This window comes from Thermobia domestica, chromosome 13 (assembly GCF_964235325.1).
Source record: "Thermobia domestica chromosome 13, izTheDome1.hap1.1, whole genome shotgun sequence".
In the NCBI taxonomy this organism is placed as follows: Eukaryota; Metazoa; Arthropoda; class Insecta; order Zygentoma; family Lepismatidae; genus Thermobia; species Thermobia domestica.
In genome coordinates this window covers 112,051,912-112,064,784 of record NC_137466.1, presented here as the reverse complement: position 1 = coordinate 112,064,784, position 12,873 = coordinate 112,051,912, and the positions used below count along the sequence as shown (strand labels likewise).

At 34.9% G+C, this 12,873-nt stretch overlaps 1 protein-coding gene across 8 annotated transcripts in view; it reads left to right on the top strand.

Moving 5' to 3' along the window:
• Positions 1-12,873, top strand: part of Cdk4 (Cyclin-dependent kinase 4) — a 326,852-nt gene that overhangs the window by 301,871 nt on the left and 12,108 nt on the right. For all 8 annotated transcript variants that reach the window (XM_081736280.1, XM_081736276.1, XM_081736281.1 and 5 more), the window contains 3 exons: positions 789-956; positions 3,807-3,967; positions 10,439-10,574. In XM_081736280.1, coding sequence (XP_081592406.1) covers positions 789-956; positions 3,807-3,967; positions 10,439-10,574 — 465 coding nt within the window. The remainder of the gene's footprint in view (positions 1-788; positions 957-3,806; positions 3,968-10,438; positions 10,575-12,873) is intronic.

The following is a 12,873-nucleotide window of genomic DNA, read 5'->3' as shown; positions in this document are numbered from 1 at the left end:
ATAGAATTTAATTGAAATGGCTTCTAGAGACTTCTGCTGCAAAAGTAAGAGATCTTAAATATATCATAGACATTAAGCAAATCGACAGGTTTATATGTATATATATATATAAAGTTTCTGCTTCTGCTTATGATGATAATCCTTCAAATTAATATTACCAGATAAAGAGGTTAGTCCCCGGTTATCCCAATTTACACAACTTTTTAATATATTGGCACGAGTCTGCGGTGGCTTATTGGTAGAGCGCTCACCTCTGGTTTGTGGGGTTGCTGGTTCGATCCTAGCTCGCGTTAAGTGGGCCTTGTGGTGGAGAAACACAGGATGCGTGGATTTTGTGGGGCGTTCTCCCGTTTCTCTCACTTTCTTTGTTCCAAATTTTGCTCATTATCATCATTGTCTCCCTTAGCATCGAAGCATAATTGAGAGATGAAAAACTAAAACGCAATAATACGTAGAGGCACACATGGTGGCTCAGTGATAAAGCATTCAGTCTCGTATTCAAGGGCCCCGCTCACTTTTTCTGTGTGGTAGATCCATCATTGTTTGTTGAGGTTTTCTCGGGATTTTTCCGTGTACTTTATCATAATTTTATCAGTTCTTTTATTGTCATTTATTTGCATTTAATATCTGCCTTACAGCCTATGTTATATATCTATAGAATAAAAGAGACGAAAAAATAATTTTGTGATGAAGGATTTATCGGTTTTGTAAAATTATGTAGCATAGTTTATTTTACATAGTTTATTTTTGTTTATTTATTTATTTTTATTTTATTTATTCAATTTTAGGACTTGTGCTTCCAAATGTTATGTGGCGTCGATTTTCTTCATAGTCATCGTATTGTCCATAGAGATTTGAAGCCACAGAACTTGTTAGTCACCCGAGAAGGTCGAGTCAAATTAGCAGACTTTGGCCTCGCGAAGACATACGACTTTTGTATGAAACTTACGTCTGTGGTAAGTCGTTTTTCTATTTCTTTCTTTCATTAGGAGTAGTAGAAAATAAAATTTGTAATACGAGGCTAAGTCAAGAAGTATGTGCAATCAATTTTTATTATTTATTAACACACGAGTACAATGTTTTCGTTTGTACAATTTTTCAACATAGTCACCCTGCTTTTCAATGTTCCTGGTCGACCGTTGCAAAGCTTTCCGATATCCTCCAAAAAAGGATTTTAGTTGCGCAGCAAGCCACGAATGCACCGCTTCCTTCACCTGTTGGTTGGATCTGAGTCAATGGTCTCCGAGAGCATCTTTAAATGGAGCAAACAGATGGTAATCCGACAGGACGAGACAGGGACTGTTTACAAGATGCTTCAACACCTCGAAACGCAACATCTGAAGAGTTTAAACGGTGTAGGCGGCGGTAAATGGACGCACATTGTCATGCAACACAAGAACGCCCTCCGACAATTGACCTCTGTGTTTATTACGAATTACAGACTTCAACTGGCTTATTAGCATATCACTGTACATTTCACTGTTAGTTGTTGACCCCTTTTCCAAGTAATGTTCCAGGATTGGTTCTTGTGAGTTTCAAAACACTGTAAGCATTACTTTCCCTGCAAAAGGTTCTTGAATTTCTTCTTGACGGGAGATCCGGGGTGCTTCCATCCCATGTTCTGACGTTTGCTCTCTGGTTCAAAGTGATGAATCCATGTTTCATCTACAGTGATGATTCGCCTGAGCAACGCTTCAGCTTCGTTAGCATAACGGTCCAGTAGGTGCTGACAGATTCTCATATGGTTTCGCTTGTGCTCTTCATCGATTTTTTTTCAGACCCTGTCTCATACAAACTTTGTGAAAGTTGAGCCTGTTATAAATCATGTCATATGCAGAGCCATGACTAATCTGCATATGGGTTCTCACTTCATCAACAGTCACTTGTCTGTTGTTCAGAATTAAGGAACAGATTCATGCAATAATGTCATCAGTTATTGCTGTAGCTGGACGCCCTGCTCTTTCCTCATCCTTCACGTTCGTTCTACCACTTTTGAACAGTTCAATCCACTTGTAAATACTTCACTGTGACAACACATTGTCCCCGTATTGTGCTGAAAGTAGTCTATGAATTTCCGCTCCGGGTGCACCTTCAGACTGCAAAAAACGAATGACAGAACGCTGTTCTTTGGTGCACAGAGAGAGTTGCACGGCCATTTTTACTTCGCAACAGCGCAAAGCGGGTTGATGTGATAACGCTACAATCTACCGCAGGCGAAGCCAACGGTGACACCTAGCATCTGGTAAGCACACGATACCGTAGAGCCAACTTGAAATAGAAAAATATTGCAGTTACTTATTGACTTGCCCCCATAGACGAGCTTTTCTTTCCTTGATAATGTCATGTTCTGCGATAATCAACAGCATCATAATAATACCATCCTATCTTCTGTAAGTATAGTATATTTTAACCTAATTAAGCAATATGAAAGATATCTCATGATTTTAAACAATATACAGTACAAGTATACATTGATATTCTCGAAGATCTGTATATTAAATACAGTGTATACAGTGAGTCCAAATCAAATTATGTGAACCAGAGTTAGAATCCGTAAAAATTCCCTCGTTGTAAATAAAATACGTAGGGGTGAGTTTGAAAGAACACTAATCACCAACAATGACAAGATTTATACACTATATTTCCAATTTTTGTAGGATGCGATAACACTCACAATAATTGATTCTACTTTCGAGAGATGAATATTCAAACTTTGTCCAAAGACAAGTTGAATCAATAATTGGAGAATAATTCCTACAAAATACATTAGAAAGATATGGAATAGGTGCTGCCATCTGCAGCATAGTACGAGATTTTACACCCATCTTCGGTATTACTTTTGAAGTTTACATTGCCATTTAATATCTTCCAATATTTAATATTGGTAACTTGTTATTGATTACTGTCAATACTTAGTTTTGGCTTCGTATTTGATTGTATTATATTTGTATTGCCTTTTTTAATATTATATAGAAGATTTAGATAGTTACAAGCTGAATAAAGAAATTACCAAATCATTAGTTATATATATTAATTTGTGTTACAGTTTCTACAATTTATCAGATTACTGAGTGTCTAAAGAAAGTGATATTAAATTACCTATATTTTAACTAAGTTATTATTAATATGTACTAGTGCTTTTCAGGTTTTATTTATTTACAGTTACAGACAGATCCGAAGATAGTGTTATGAGCAATTGAGGAAATTAAATTGATTGAGCAATACTGTGCGCAAGAAGTTCGTTGGAAGGGAAAAATGATTAAATTGAGCATATTCCTTTGCATGTAAATGTTTGTTTTCTTTACTTCAAGTCTTTTTAAAGTTGACAGTTGGAAAATGAGTGGATTTAAATTTAGCTTGCCTTGCGGAGTGAAACAGATTTGATAACTGTGTATTGAATAGCATTCACTGTTTTCTCCCTTCGGACTTAATCATTTTCTGTCATAAATGTGTTGGCATGAAAACCTTAAGTGACGTGTCACAAAGTGCAAACATTATATAGTAACTTTATCACAACTATGCAAGTAAGATCTATAGAACCCTTAATTTTCGTATAAGAGTAAAGTTTCGGGTCCTTACCTTCTTCCTTCCCCATCAGGATTAATGCTAAATCCTGAAGTCAGACCGAAAATGCAGTGAAGTAATCTTGGAACAAACACTATATGAAAGAGAAAAAGTAAAAATCTGTACGTAACTCTAATTTCAGATTACAAGTTAAGATACGAACTACTGTACTCTTAAAATATTATAAATAAGTTATTTAAATAGATATCTTACGTAAAACATATTTTTGTTTAATTTTGCAGGTCGTAACGTTGTGGTACAGATCACCTGAAGTGTTATTAGGTCAGTCCTATGCAACACCCGTTGACTTGTGGTCATGTGGCTGCATAATGGCAGAATTGTTTCGGCGAGTGCCATTATTTTGTGGTAATTCCGAAGCTGACCAATTGGATCGCATATTCTCGTAAGTTGTTCTTCCAGGTTTTAAAAGGATAAAATATGTTGGAACAGTTCAATGCATTCATCTGTGTGAATCATTACCTAAATGCATTGCGAGAAGACGCTATACTGCTTTTAGTAACTGTGTTCTATTCATGGAAGTCCACAAGGATGATCCGTGGCCCCTCATGGGTATCCAAATGAATCAGTAACTTGAATGTCGGTCGCGAGCATTATTTTTTAAAATTAATTCTCCAATATTTTCTTTATTTTTAAAATCTTCCTACTTGGTATATGATTGGATTATATATATATAATAGGAAAAAAAAAGAATAATAGAAAAAAAAGAATAAAACTTTGCATCTTCTGTGAAAAATCCTGCGGACGCCCATAATTCTATTAAATGTGTTTAATAATTAAAAATATAAAATTTTACAGAGGTTGTTCAGTCTACATTTGGCTAATTTCAACTTACCTAAATTTAGAAGAATCCATGGCGCAAGGTCCGTAAGTGCTCGACGTGTTTCCCTTGGTTCCTAACGATAGCTGTAATAGGCTTCTCTGAAGAACTGGGAGGGGAATCTTGTCCCATTCCCTTTGCACAGTTTTCCCAAGTCCTTCCACAGATGTCACACGCCGTTTTCCCAAAGCCCGCTTCAGCAATCCAAATCCACAATAGTCCATAGGACTTGCATCTGCAGATTTAACAGATACCTCATTGAAAGGTATCACCTGTATACCACTTGCCTCTTCCATCTCCCTGTAGAATGCGAGGGACGATCGTGAGGTATGTGATGAGGCCTTGTCCATGTGAATGCGCACCAGATTGGCGTCATTTCCGTACATTGTTGGAATCTCATGCTCGTAGATCGGCCGCATGATCTCCTGAAAATACTGCGAATTTATTTTGCAGTTCTTCGCCACCCTACGAATCTTAAGTTTACCTCGGTAACAGTAGCGACCATGAAACTTTTTGGGAAGGATTCTTTACAAATACGGACCCACCTTCTGAAGTTCTTGGCGCCTTTCTCTCAGTACATGATGGCTCTCGGTTTGTCGCAGTCGGAAAGGTAAATCCATGCTTCATCGAGCGTTACGACGTACATCCACCTTTGTTTTGCCAGATGCCGTTCGTACAGCTTCCGGGCGTTACAGTTTCGTTCCTTTTGGTGGGCATCCGTGAGAAGATGGCCGCGAGCTTTCATGACTTTTCCAACTTGAGTTGGTGTAACGTCCGGCTCACAGTCCCCAAAGACACGTCAAAACGATTAGCCATACACCTTTATGTTGGTGGATTTTCTTGCATTGCCATTTTGCGAAGTTTCCTCTGCATAGTGGAGGTGGCCTTCGTGCATTCCCGCTTCCTAGGCAACTTCGTTGGTGATCCAAATGGTGGACCTTCATTGCCCTTGTACTTTTTAATAGCATCTTTTATTCCACTTAAATTGATGTTGCAACCATTCTTCTTGCACTGTTTTCTAATGACAGAAACACTAAAGTGGGCGCCATAAAGAGCCGCAACATAGCCTTCCCAAAACCGGCTTAGTTTGGGCGGCATTTTGGTCACAGAGCGGAAACCCACACACTTGGAAACAAATTTAACACAACACTCATAACAATGGTCCTGTTTTGTGCGTTATTGTCGTCCACGCGGAAAAACAACTCCGTTCCCAGGAAGCCACTGCACAACACTGCAGGACGCAACTAGCCAGATCGGGTGAGTTCATTCTGCCCGAGAGGAGGGAGGAATGAAATCGGCCAAACGTAGGCTGAACAACCTCTGTACTATACAATTACAAGAGCGATTTGTAGGTGTAAGATTATAACCTAATTTACAACATACTGTAGATGCCAAGACTTGGGTGTGATCCCATTTGCAGGTCTTGAATTCGATGTAATGTAAGAGGAAGTACATCATCTGTATGAGATGATCTTGCAAGCCTATTTATATTTTGCAAAGTGCTGTATTTTTGCCTAAGAGCTGTTCGCAGCACTTCAAATTAAGTTATTATTATTATTATTATTATTATTATTATTATATTACATCTTATTTACATCTAGAGTAGCTGTCCCTTCCTCCTTGAGTGCAAGCGTTTTCTTACTTTTTACATCTCATTCTTATCCTTGGTTGGTGGGGTTGGTTAGCGTTGACGGCAGTTAGTCAACCGGTACTGTGACAGTATGTCGCAGTGATTGTGTGTTGCTGCAGGGCCTTCAGCGGCTAAGCAGGGACATTTCCATCTGTCCGTTATCTACATCCTCATATTTCTGAGTAGGAAGGGTCGTGAGGTCTTCTTGTTTTCAGATCCTCTGGCAGTGGTGAGAAGCGATTTTGGGTTTTTGTCTGTTTTGGATGGTCCTTTTCTTTGTCTTGCTCCTTAGGCCAGCGGAGTTCGATCTTTTCTTTTCTTTTCTTTTTGATGAATATATTTTTTATTTGTCATTTTTTAATATGCCACCCTCAGCTGAAAATTGTCCATATTGTGATCTCCCAGTTTACGGAAGACGAAAAGCTGTTAAATGTAAGAAATGTACAACTAAATGTCATGTTCATATATTTCAGTGAAAACTGAAGGAAATTATGTATGTGAAAATTGTATTGAACAAAAAGACTGTGATAACACTGGAAATAGTAGTGAAATGAATAAACAGAGTAAATTTAATCTAAATGAAAATCCTTCTTTGGCTACTTTTCAGCAGCTCATTGATAATTCTTTAAATAAAATGACTCAAATTTTCTTGAGAGAAATAAGAGCTCTCAAAGCTGAGATAACTTCCTTACGTGATGAAAGTTATCAGTTGAGGTCTCTTTTACAACAGAATGTAATTATGTCTGATCATGTATCTAATATGAAATCGCAATTATAAAATGGTCAAACCAGTCAGGTTAAAGAATTAAATCAAGAAAACAGTTTTCCACCGCTTGTAAGCGTTAATCAAGCATCAGGTACGACTAATCGGAAGGATGATTCCGAGAGAAGTTGGGTTGAAGTAATTTGGAGAAATCAAAGAAACATGAGAAGTAAACCTGTTAATAAAGACAGTGTAAACCTAAATCAAAATCCGAATGTGGGTATAGGAGTAAAGAATAATTGACACAAACTAAATTTTGGTCGTGGTAATACTAAAACAGAATTGGTTTCTAATGCAAGGAAAAAGGCTTTGTTTATTACAAGATTTAGCCCATCCACTTATGTTGAGGATATTGAAGAATTATTAAGTGAATATGTAAAATCTGTCAAATGTACTAAACTCAAAACCAAATATGACTCTTATTCCTAATTTCATATTGAAGCCCTTGAGTTTGATTATAATGTTATAAGTGATCCTGAAATTTGGCCTAAAGGTATTTTAGTTGGTCCGTTCTATGGAAAACTAAAGAAATTAAATGTTACAAATAATATGGAAGAAATGAATGAAAACATAGAGACTCATCATGGAGAACATTGAGCTATGGTACCAAAATGTACGTGGATTACGAACTTAAAAATAAACAGTTTTATAGTTCTGTGGCAGACTGCAAATACGATGTTGCTGTCACTGAGACGGTTAAATAACACTTACATTAATGATGATTATTTTCCCAACACTTACTCTTGCTTTAGATCCGATATACACTATGAATTTCATGTTTGTGAAAGAGGTGGTGGTGTTCCCTGTGCAGTGAAGAAAAACATTAGTGAGGCGATTTAACTTGAATGTTTTGAGGAAAGTGTTTGTTTAGAATTTCCAAGGAAAATTGGAAAAAAATATTTTATTATTTTGTGTGTATTTCCATCCTAATTTGCAATTGAATGTATTTATTGAATTTTTTGAGGCCTTTTCTAATAAAATAGATATTCTACATTGACATTTTAATGGTTGGTGATTATAATATACCTAAAGTGGATTGGGCTAAGAAACAATTTTTAACAGGTATTCATTATTATGCTAAATGTAAAGCCAAAATTTTATTTACATTTCTGGATGAACTCAATCTCAATGTTGATTATAATGTATCTGACTTAGATTTGGTAAAATCTAATTTTAATTTATGTGCTTCCAAGAATGTCCAACCGATTGTGGTGCCTGATAGCTTTCATTATCCTATTGAAATTACGTTTCCTTTTTATTTCAACACTCCGTTAGTCGGTAATTCTTCTCATTATGCTTATCATAAGGACGATTATTTAGCCCTTTATCAGCTTCTTGAAGCTGACTGGACTAATATTCTGTTGAATCCAGACCTTAATACTGCTGTTATTGCTGTAGAAAATTTAATAAAATCCAGTATGAGTAAGAACATACTTCTAAATGGACCTAAATCTAGAAAATATCCTTCTTGGTACTCTAGGAATCTGATCTCATTAATTAAAGCGAAAGAAAACGCTCATAAGAGATTTAAACTTAATAGTTCAAATGAAGATTATAATGTTTTTGCTTACATACGGAAACAGTTTAAAGGAAGATTAAGGTTGGACAAGCTTGCTTATATACATAATATGGAGAATGCGTTAAGTAATTCGTCTCAAAAGTTTTGGAAGTTTGTTAATAAAAATAAAAGCCAAATAAACCAAGCCACTGGACTTATGGTTGGTGATGTGTGTGTGTCTAATCCTAAAACTTTAGCTAATTCATGGGCTCAATTATTTGAGACTATATATCAAAGGCGTCCTTCTTTACATAATATTTACTTATCGGATTTGACGGGTAATGATTCTTTTTATCCTATTATTACAACTGAGCAAGTAACTGAGGCTATAAACACTCTTAATGCCAAATCTTCTTCTGGTTTAGACGGTATACCTGCTTTTATACTGAAGGGCATTGTGTCCATCATTGTGCCTGTCTTACCATCTTTGTTCAACTGAAGTTTACTTACTTCTGCTTATCCTGAACATTGGAAGATGGTCGTTGTTGTTCCTGTTCCCAAGACTGATAGGAAAAATTTATCCGACTATAGACCTATTTCTCTGTTGAGTATCATACCCAAGGTTTTTGATAAGTTAATATATAATTATTTGTATAATCATGTTTATCCCAATATTACGATCTATCAACATGGCTTTGTGAAAAATAGGTCAACTACAACTAAATTAACATGTTTTATGGCTGACACTCTTCCTATCTTTAAAAGTAATGGTCAAATCGATATAATTTATTTCTATATCTCTAAAGCTTTTGATAAGTTACCACATGACATCTTAATTTACAAATTGAAACATTATGATCTCCATTGTATTTATTACTTGGTTAGTATCATACTTGTTCCAAAGAAAGTTTGTGGTTAGGTATAAGGGTAATCTTTCAGACGTATATAACATATACTCCGGTGTTCCGCAAGGATCAAATCTCGGACCACTTCTATTCCTTACGTTTATTAATGATATAACTGAAAATTTGGATTGTAAATGTTTGATGTATGCAGATGACCTCAAAATCTACAAAACTAAGGCCTACAAAACTAAGGCAAAATCTACAACTAAATTTGGATGATTGATTGGTGCTCCAAAATAATATTAATAAAATACTGCTTTGGTCTCAAAACAATGTACTACCTTTAAATTGTAACAAAACCTCTTCAATGAATATTACGAATAAAACAAATCCAATTTTTTTCACTCATAACATAAATGATACTCCAATTAGAATTGTGGATACTATTAAAGAGTTAGGTATTGTTTTTGACAGCAAATTGCTTTTCAAACAACATCTTGAGAATATAACTTCCAAAGCGAGAAGGAATCTTGGAATTCTCAAATGGATGTCTGTTAAAACATGCCTTATTCTTTATTATTCCAATGTTAGAAGTCATCTTGAATATTGTTCAATCATATGGAATAGAAATATAGATTATATATCTACTACTCTGGAGACAGTTCAAAATCTTTTTCTTGCTTGGTTACGCTGAAAGTTTGTGTTATGAAGGTATCTCGTTGGATGAAGTTAGGATGTCCTTAGGTGTGTTAAGGTTGTCTGAAAGAAGGATTATTTTGAATCTTAAAATGCTACATTCAATTCTTCACGGTAATTTGAATCTGTTATCAATAATAACTCTGTATACAACCAGTTATCATATAAGAAATCCGAAAATATTTAAACCCATTCAGTTTCTCAATGATGTTCTTTGTATAAAATTTTATCAGTAGCCAATGATTTTGCCAGTGTTATTGACATTTTTGATCATAATTTTAGTAATATACAAAGACAGTTATATAATCATTTCATTATCAGCTGAGAGTATTATTTTCTTTTATATAACAGCATGTTTATTTTATGCATGATTTTTTTCCTTTTCTTTGCATGTATAATTTGTATTTTATAATGTATTATGTTTATTTTTGTTATTTGCATGTTGTTTGTATGGAAATTGTAAGTTGGCAGTTCTGTCTGTAATTTCCAGTATGCAAATAATAATAATAATAATAATAATAATAATAATAATAATATAATAATAATAATAATAATAATCGAAATCTGACTTGTATGTATTCATTGTATACATTTCTTCCAACAGGGTGATCGGAACACCTCCCGAGTCTGATTGGCCAGAAAACGTGTCACTGCCAAGGAGTTCATTCATCGAAAGGGCTCCAGTTCCGTTAGAACGACATGTTCCTGAAATTTGTCCTCAGGGAAAGGATTTATTACAAGTGAGTATATTTTAAATATTAATCATCATCAGTTTCACAAGTACCCTACCATTATTGGCAGCCAATTTCCCCAAATTAGGAACTTCTATGTATTACGATCCTCCAGCAGACTCGTAGTTTTAACGTAAACATTATTTCGTTTAATATTGTCCATCAATTGTATCTTTACTCTGTTTTACCGTTTTTTTTTTTTATCACATTCGTAATAAGTGTTGATACTAAATTTTGTTCATCTTTAAGTATATCGGTTTCAGTCCCTTACTCTGACCTTTCTCAGCAGGTAAACTAAACTCACTCACATGAAAGCCAAATTACTTTACGAAAACCTCTTGCTCTTTGGGCGCAAGGATTTTAAAATTGAACAATTGACGTCTTGATAAACTTATTCCTATAGGAAAGATTTCTTGCAGAGATTCCTTGGTGAAAGTCGGAAGATCTTACAGTTCTCCTGAAAACATGAACTAGAACATGAGTCTTAACTTTGATTTTACTGCTTTTCCTGAATCGTTTTTACACGTAACATGGAGCATCTTTTTCTTTTATTGTACCGAAACATTCATTCAACATAAACACAAAAATATCGATCTATTCTGTTCCGTCTCAGTGCGTTTTGCTAATTACTAATAGTAAACCGTGATGCTAATAGATCGCGTTTCGCGCGCTGCATATGCTTGTCTGACACTAATAGATGTCGCTAGCGTGCAGGTAAATTGCCGATTAAAAACTATTGTGACTATTTAATTGCATTTTAAAAACTGTGTAGTTTCAATTTAATTATTTCAAAGTAGAATATGGATCGTAATCATATTTTGATTTTGATCAAATTTTGTATATTTCTACAGGAATGTATAGCTCGATTTAATTGCAACTGAAACTGTATTGTTTCAGTTTATTTTCCTCAAGATGGCTAGTGATTATACTGAACGTGAACGTGTGCTTTGTTCTTTATCATTAGGACAAGAACAGAAACCATGTTTAGATTTGATCATCAATATTTGTGTAACCGCATGTTGGTTAGTGGGCAAGCTAAGAAACAAATAAAATAAAATAAAATAAATTCTTAAATGTGAACAAGATTAAAGGTTTTAATTGAGAATGATTTTACCCTATAGTGTACAGCGAGCCGAAAACTTGGGTGGAACAACAGTTTTCTCTGAAAACAACACAACTTCACATCCACACCATGTGAAGGCTTTAAATAGTGACTTCACTTACATAAAGAATTCTATCTTCATGTAAATGACTTCACCTATTAAAAAAAAAGTTATAATATTAACTAGCTGAAACCAAAACAAAATGGATGTATACTACAATATTTAAATAGAATTAAAAATGTGTTAATTATTTTTGTTAAATAGATCAGTGGTTCTCCACCGATGTGTCGCGACGTCCCATAGAATGTGTCGCGAAATTTTAGAATTTAAAAATCATTAAACATTTATTAAAATCAATTTTGAAACAGTGCGTACCAGTCGACGCCTCCAGTTGTTGCAGCAATGCTGAGTACTATAAAGAATCACTAACTTAGTGTCTTACATTATTATAATTTATATTATCATTAATAAAAAATGAAACAACTGTGTCACGAAATCATGAGCGCTCAATGAAGTGTCATCAGTAAAAAAAAAGTAGAAAAAGGGGTTTGAGAATCACTGAAATAGATAATAATTCCTTATTGGTTTGATTCCTTGTAACCATTTTTGATCTCATGGTATTTTTAGATCTTAATAAATTACCAGCCGAGATGTTAAAGATTGAAGAGCCAAATTGCTCATAGCCAAATTTTAACATAGTATGTATTTTCAAAAGTTTCCAGCCTGAGACTGAATTTGTAATGATATATTCATAGCATATAATGTCATATATGGAAGGAACAATGTATCAGTTAATACACCCATAGAACCCAGATTTAGCACTGTAACCTTCGCAGCAACAGCCGTGCGGACTGGAGCATTGTGGTGCAGAGTGCGAGACTGTCTGCAGCGAACTGACGCAGCTTGGCAGTTGAAACTGATCCGTTATTTCTTCCATAGATGGCACAATATGCTGTGAATGGCTTATTACCAGTGGTACGATATTTCAGTGTCAGATCCGGCAACTTTTAGAAACACTGTCGTATAAATTTCCTGAAAAGAATATTATCATCTTTACGAAAACATACTACCAAATATATCGGCATGAAAAGATCCTTATAAAACAAACTTGATAAGCAATTACAATTTTAGCTTCCTTTGCTTTTATTTCCATCACAAGCCATAGGCATTTTCTATGTGCTACGTTCATATATACATTTTCTGTC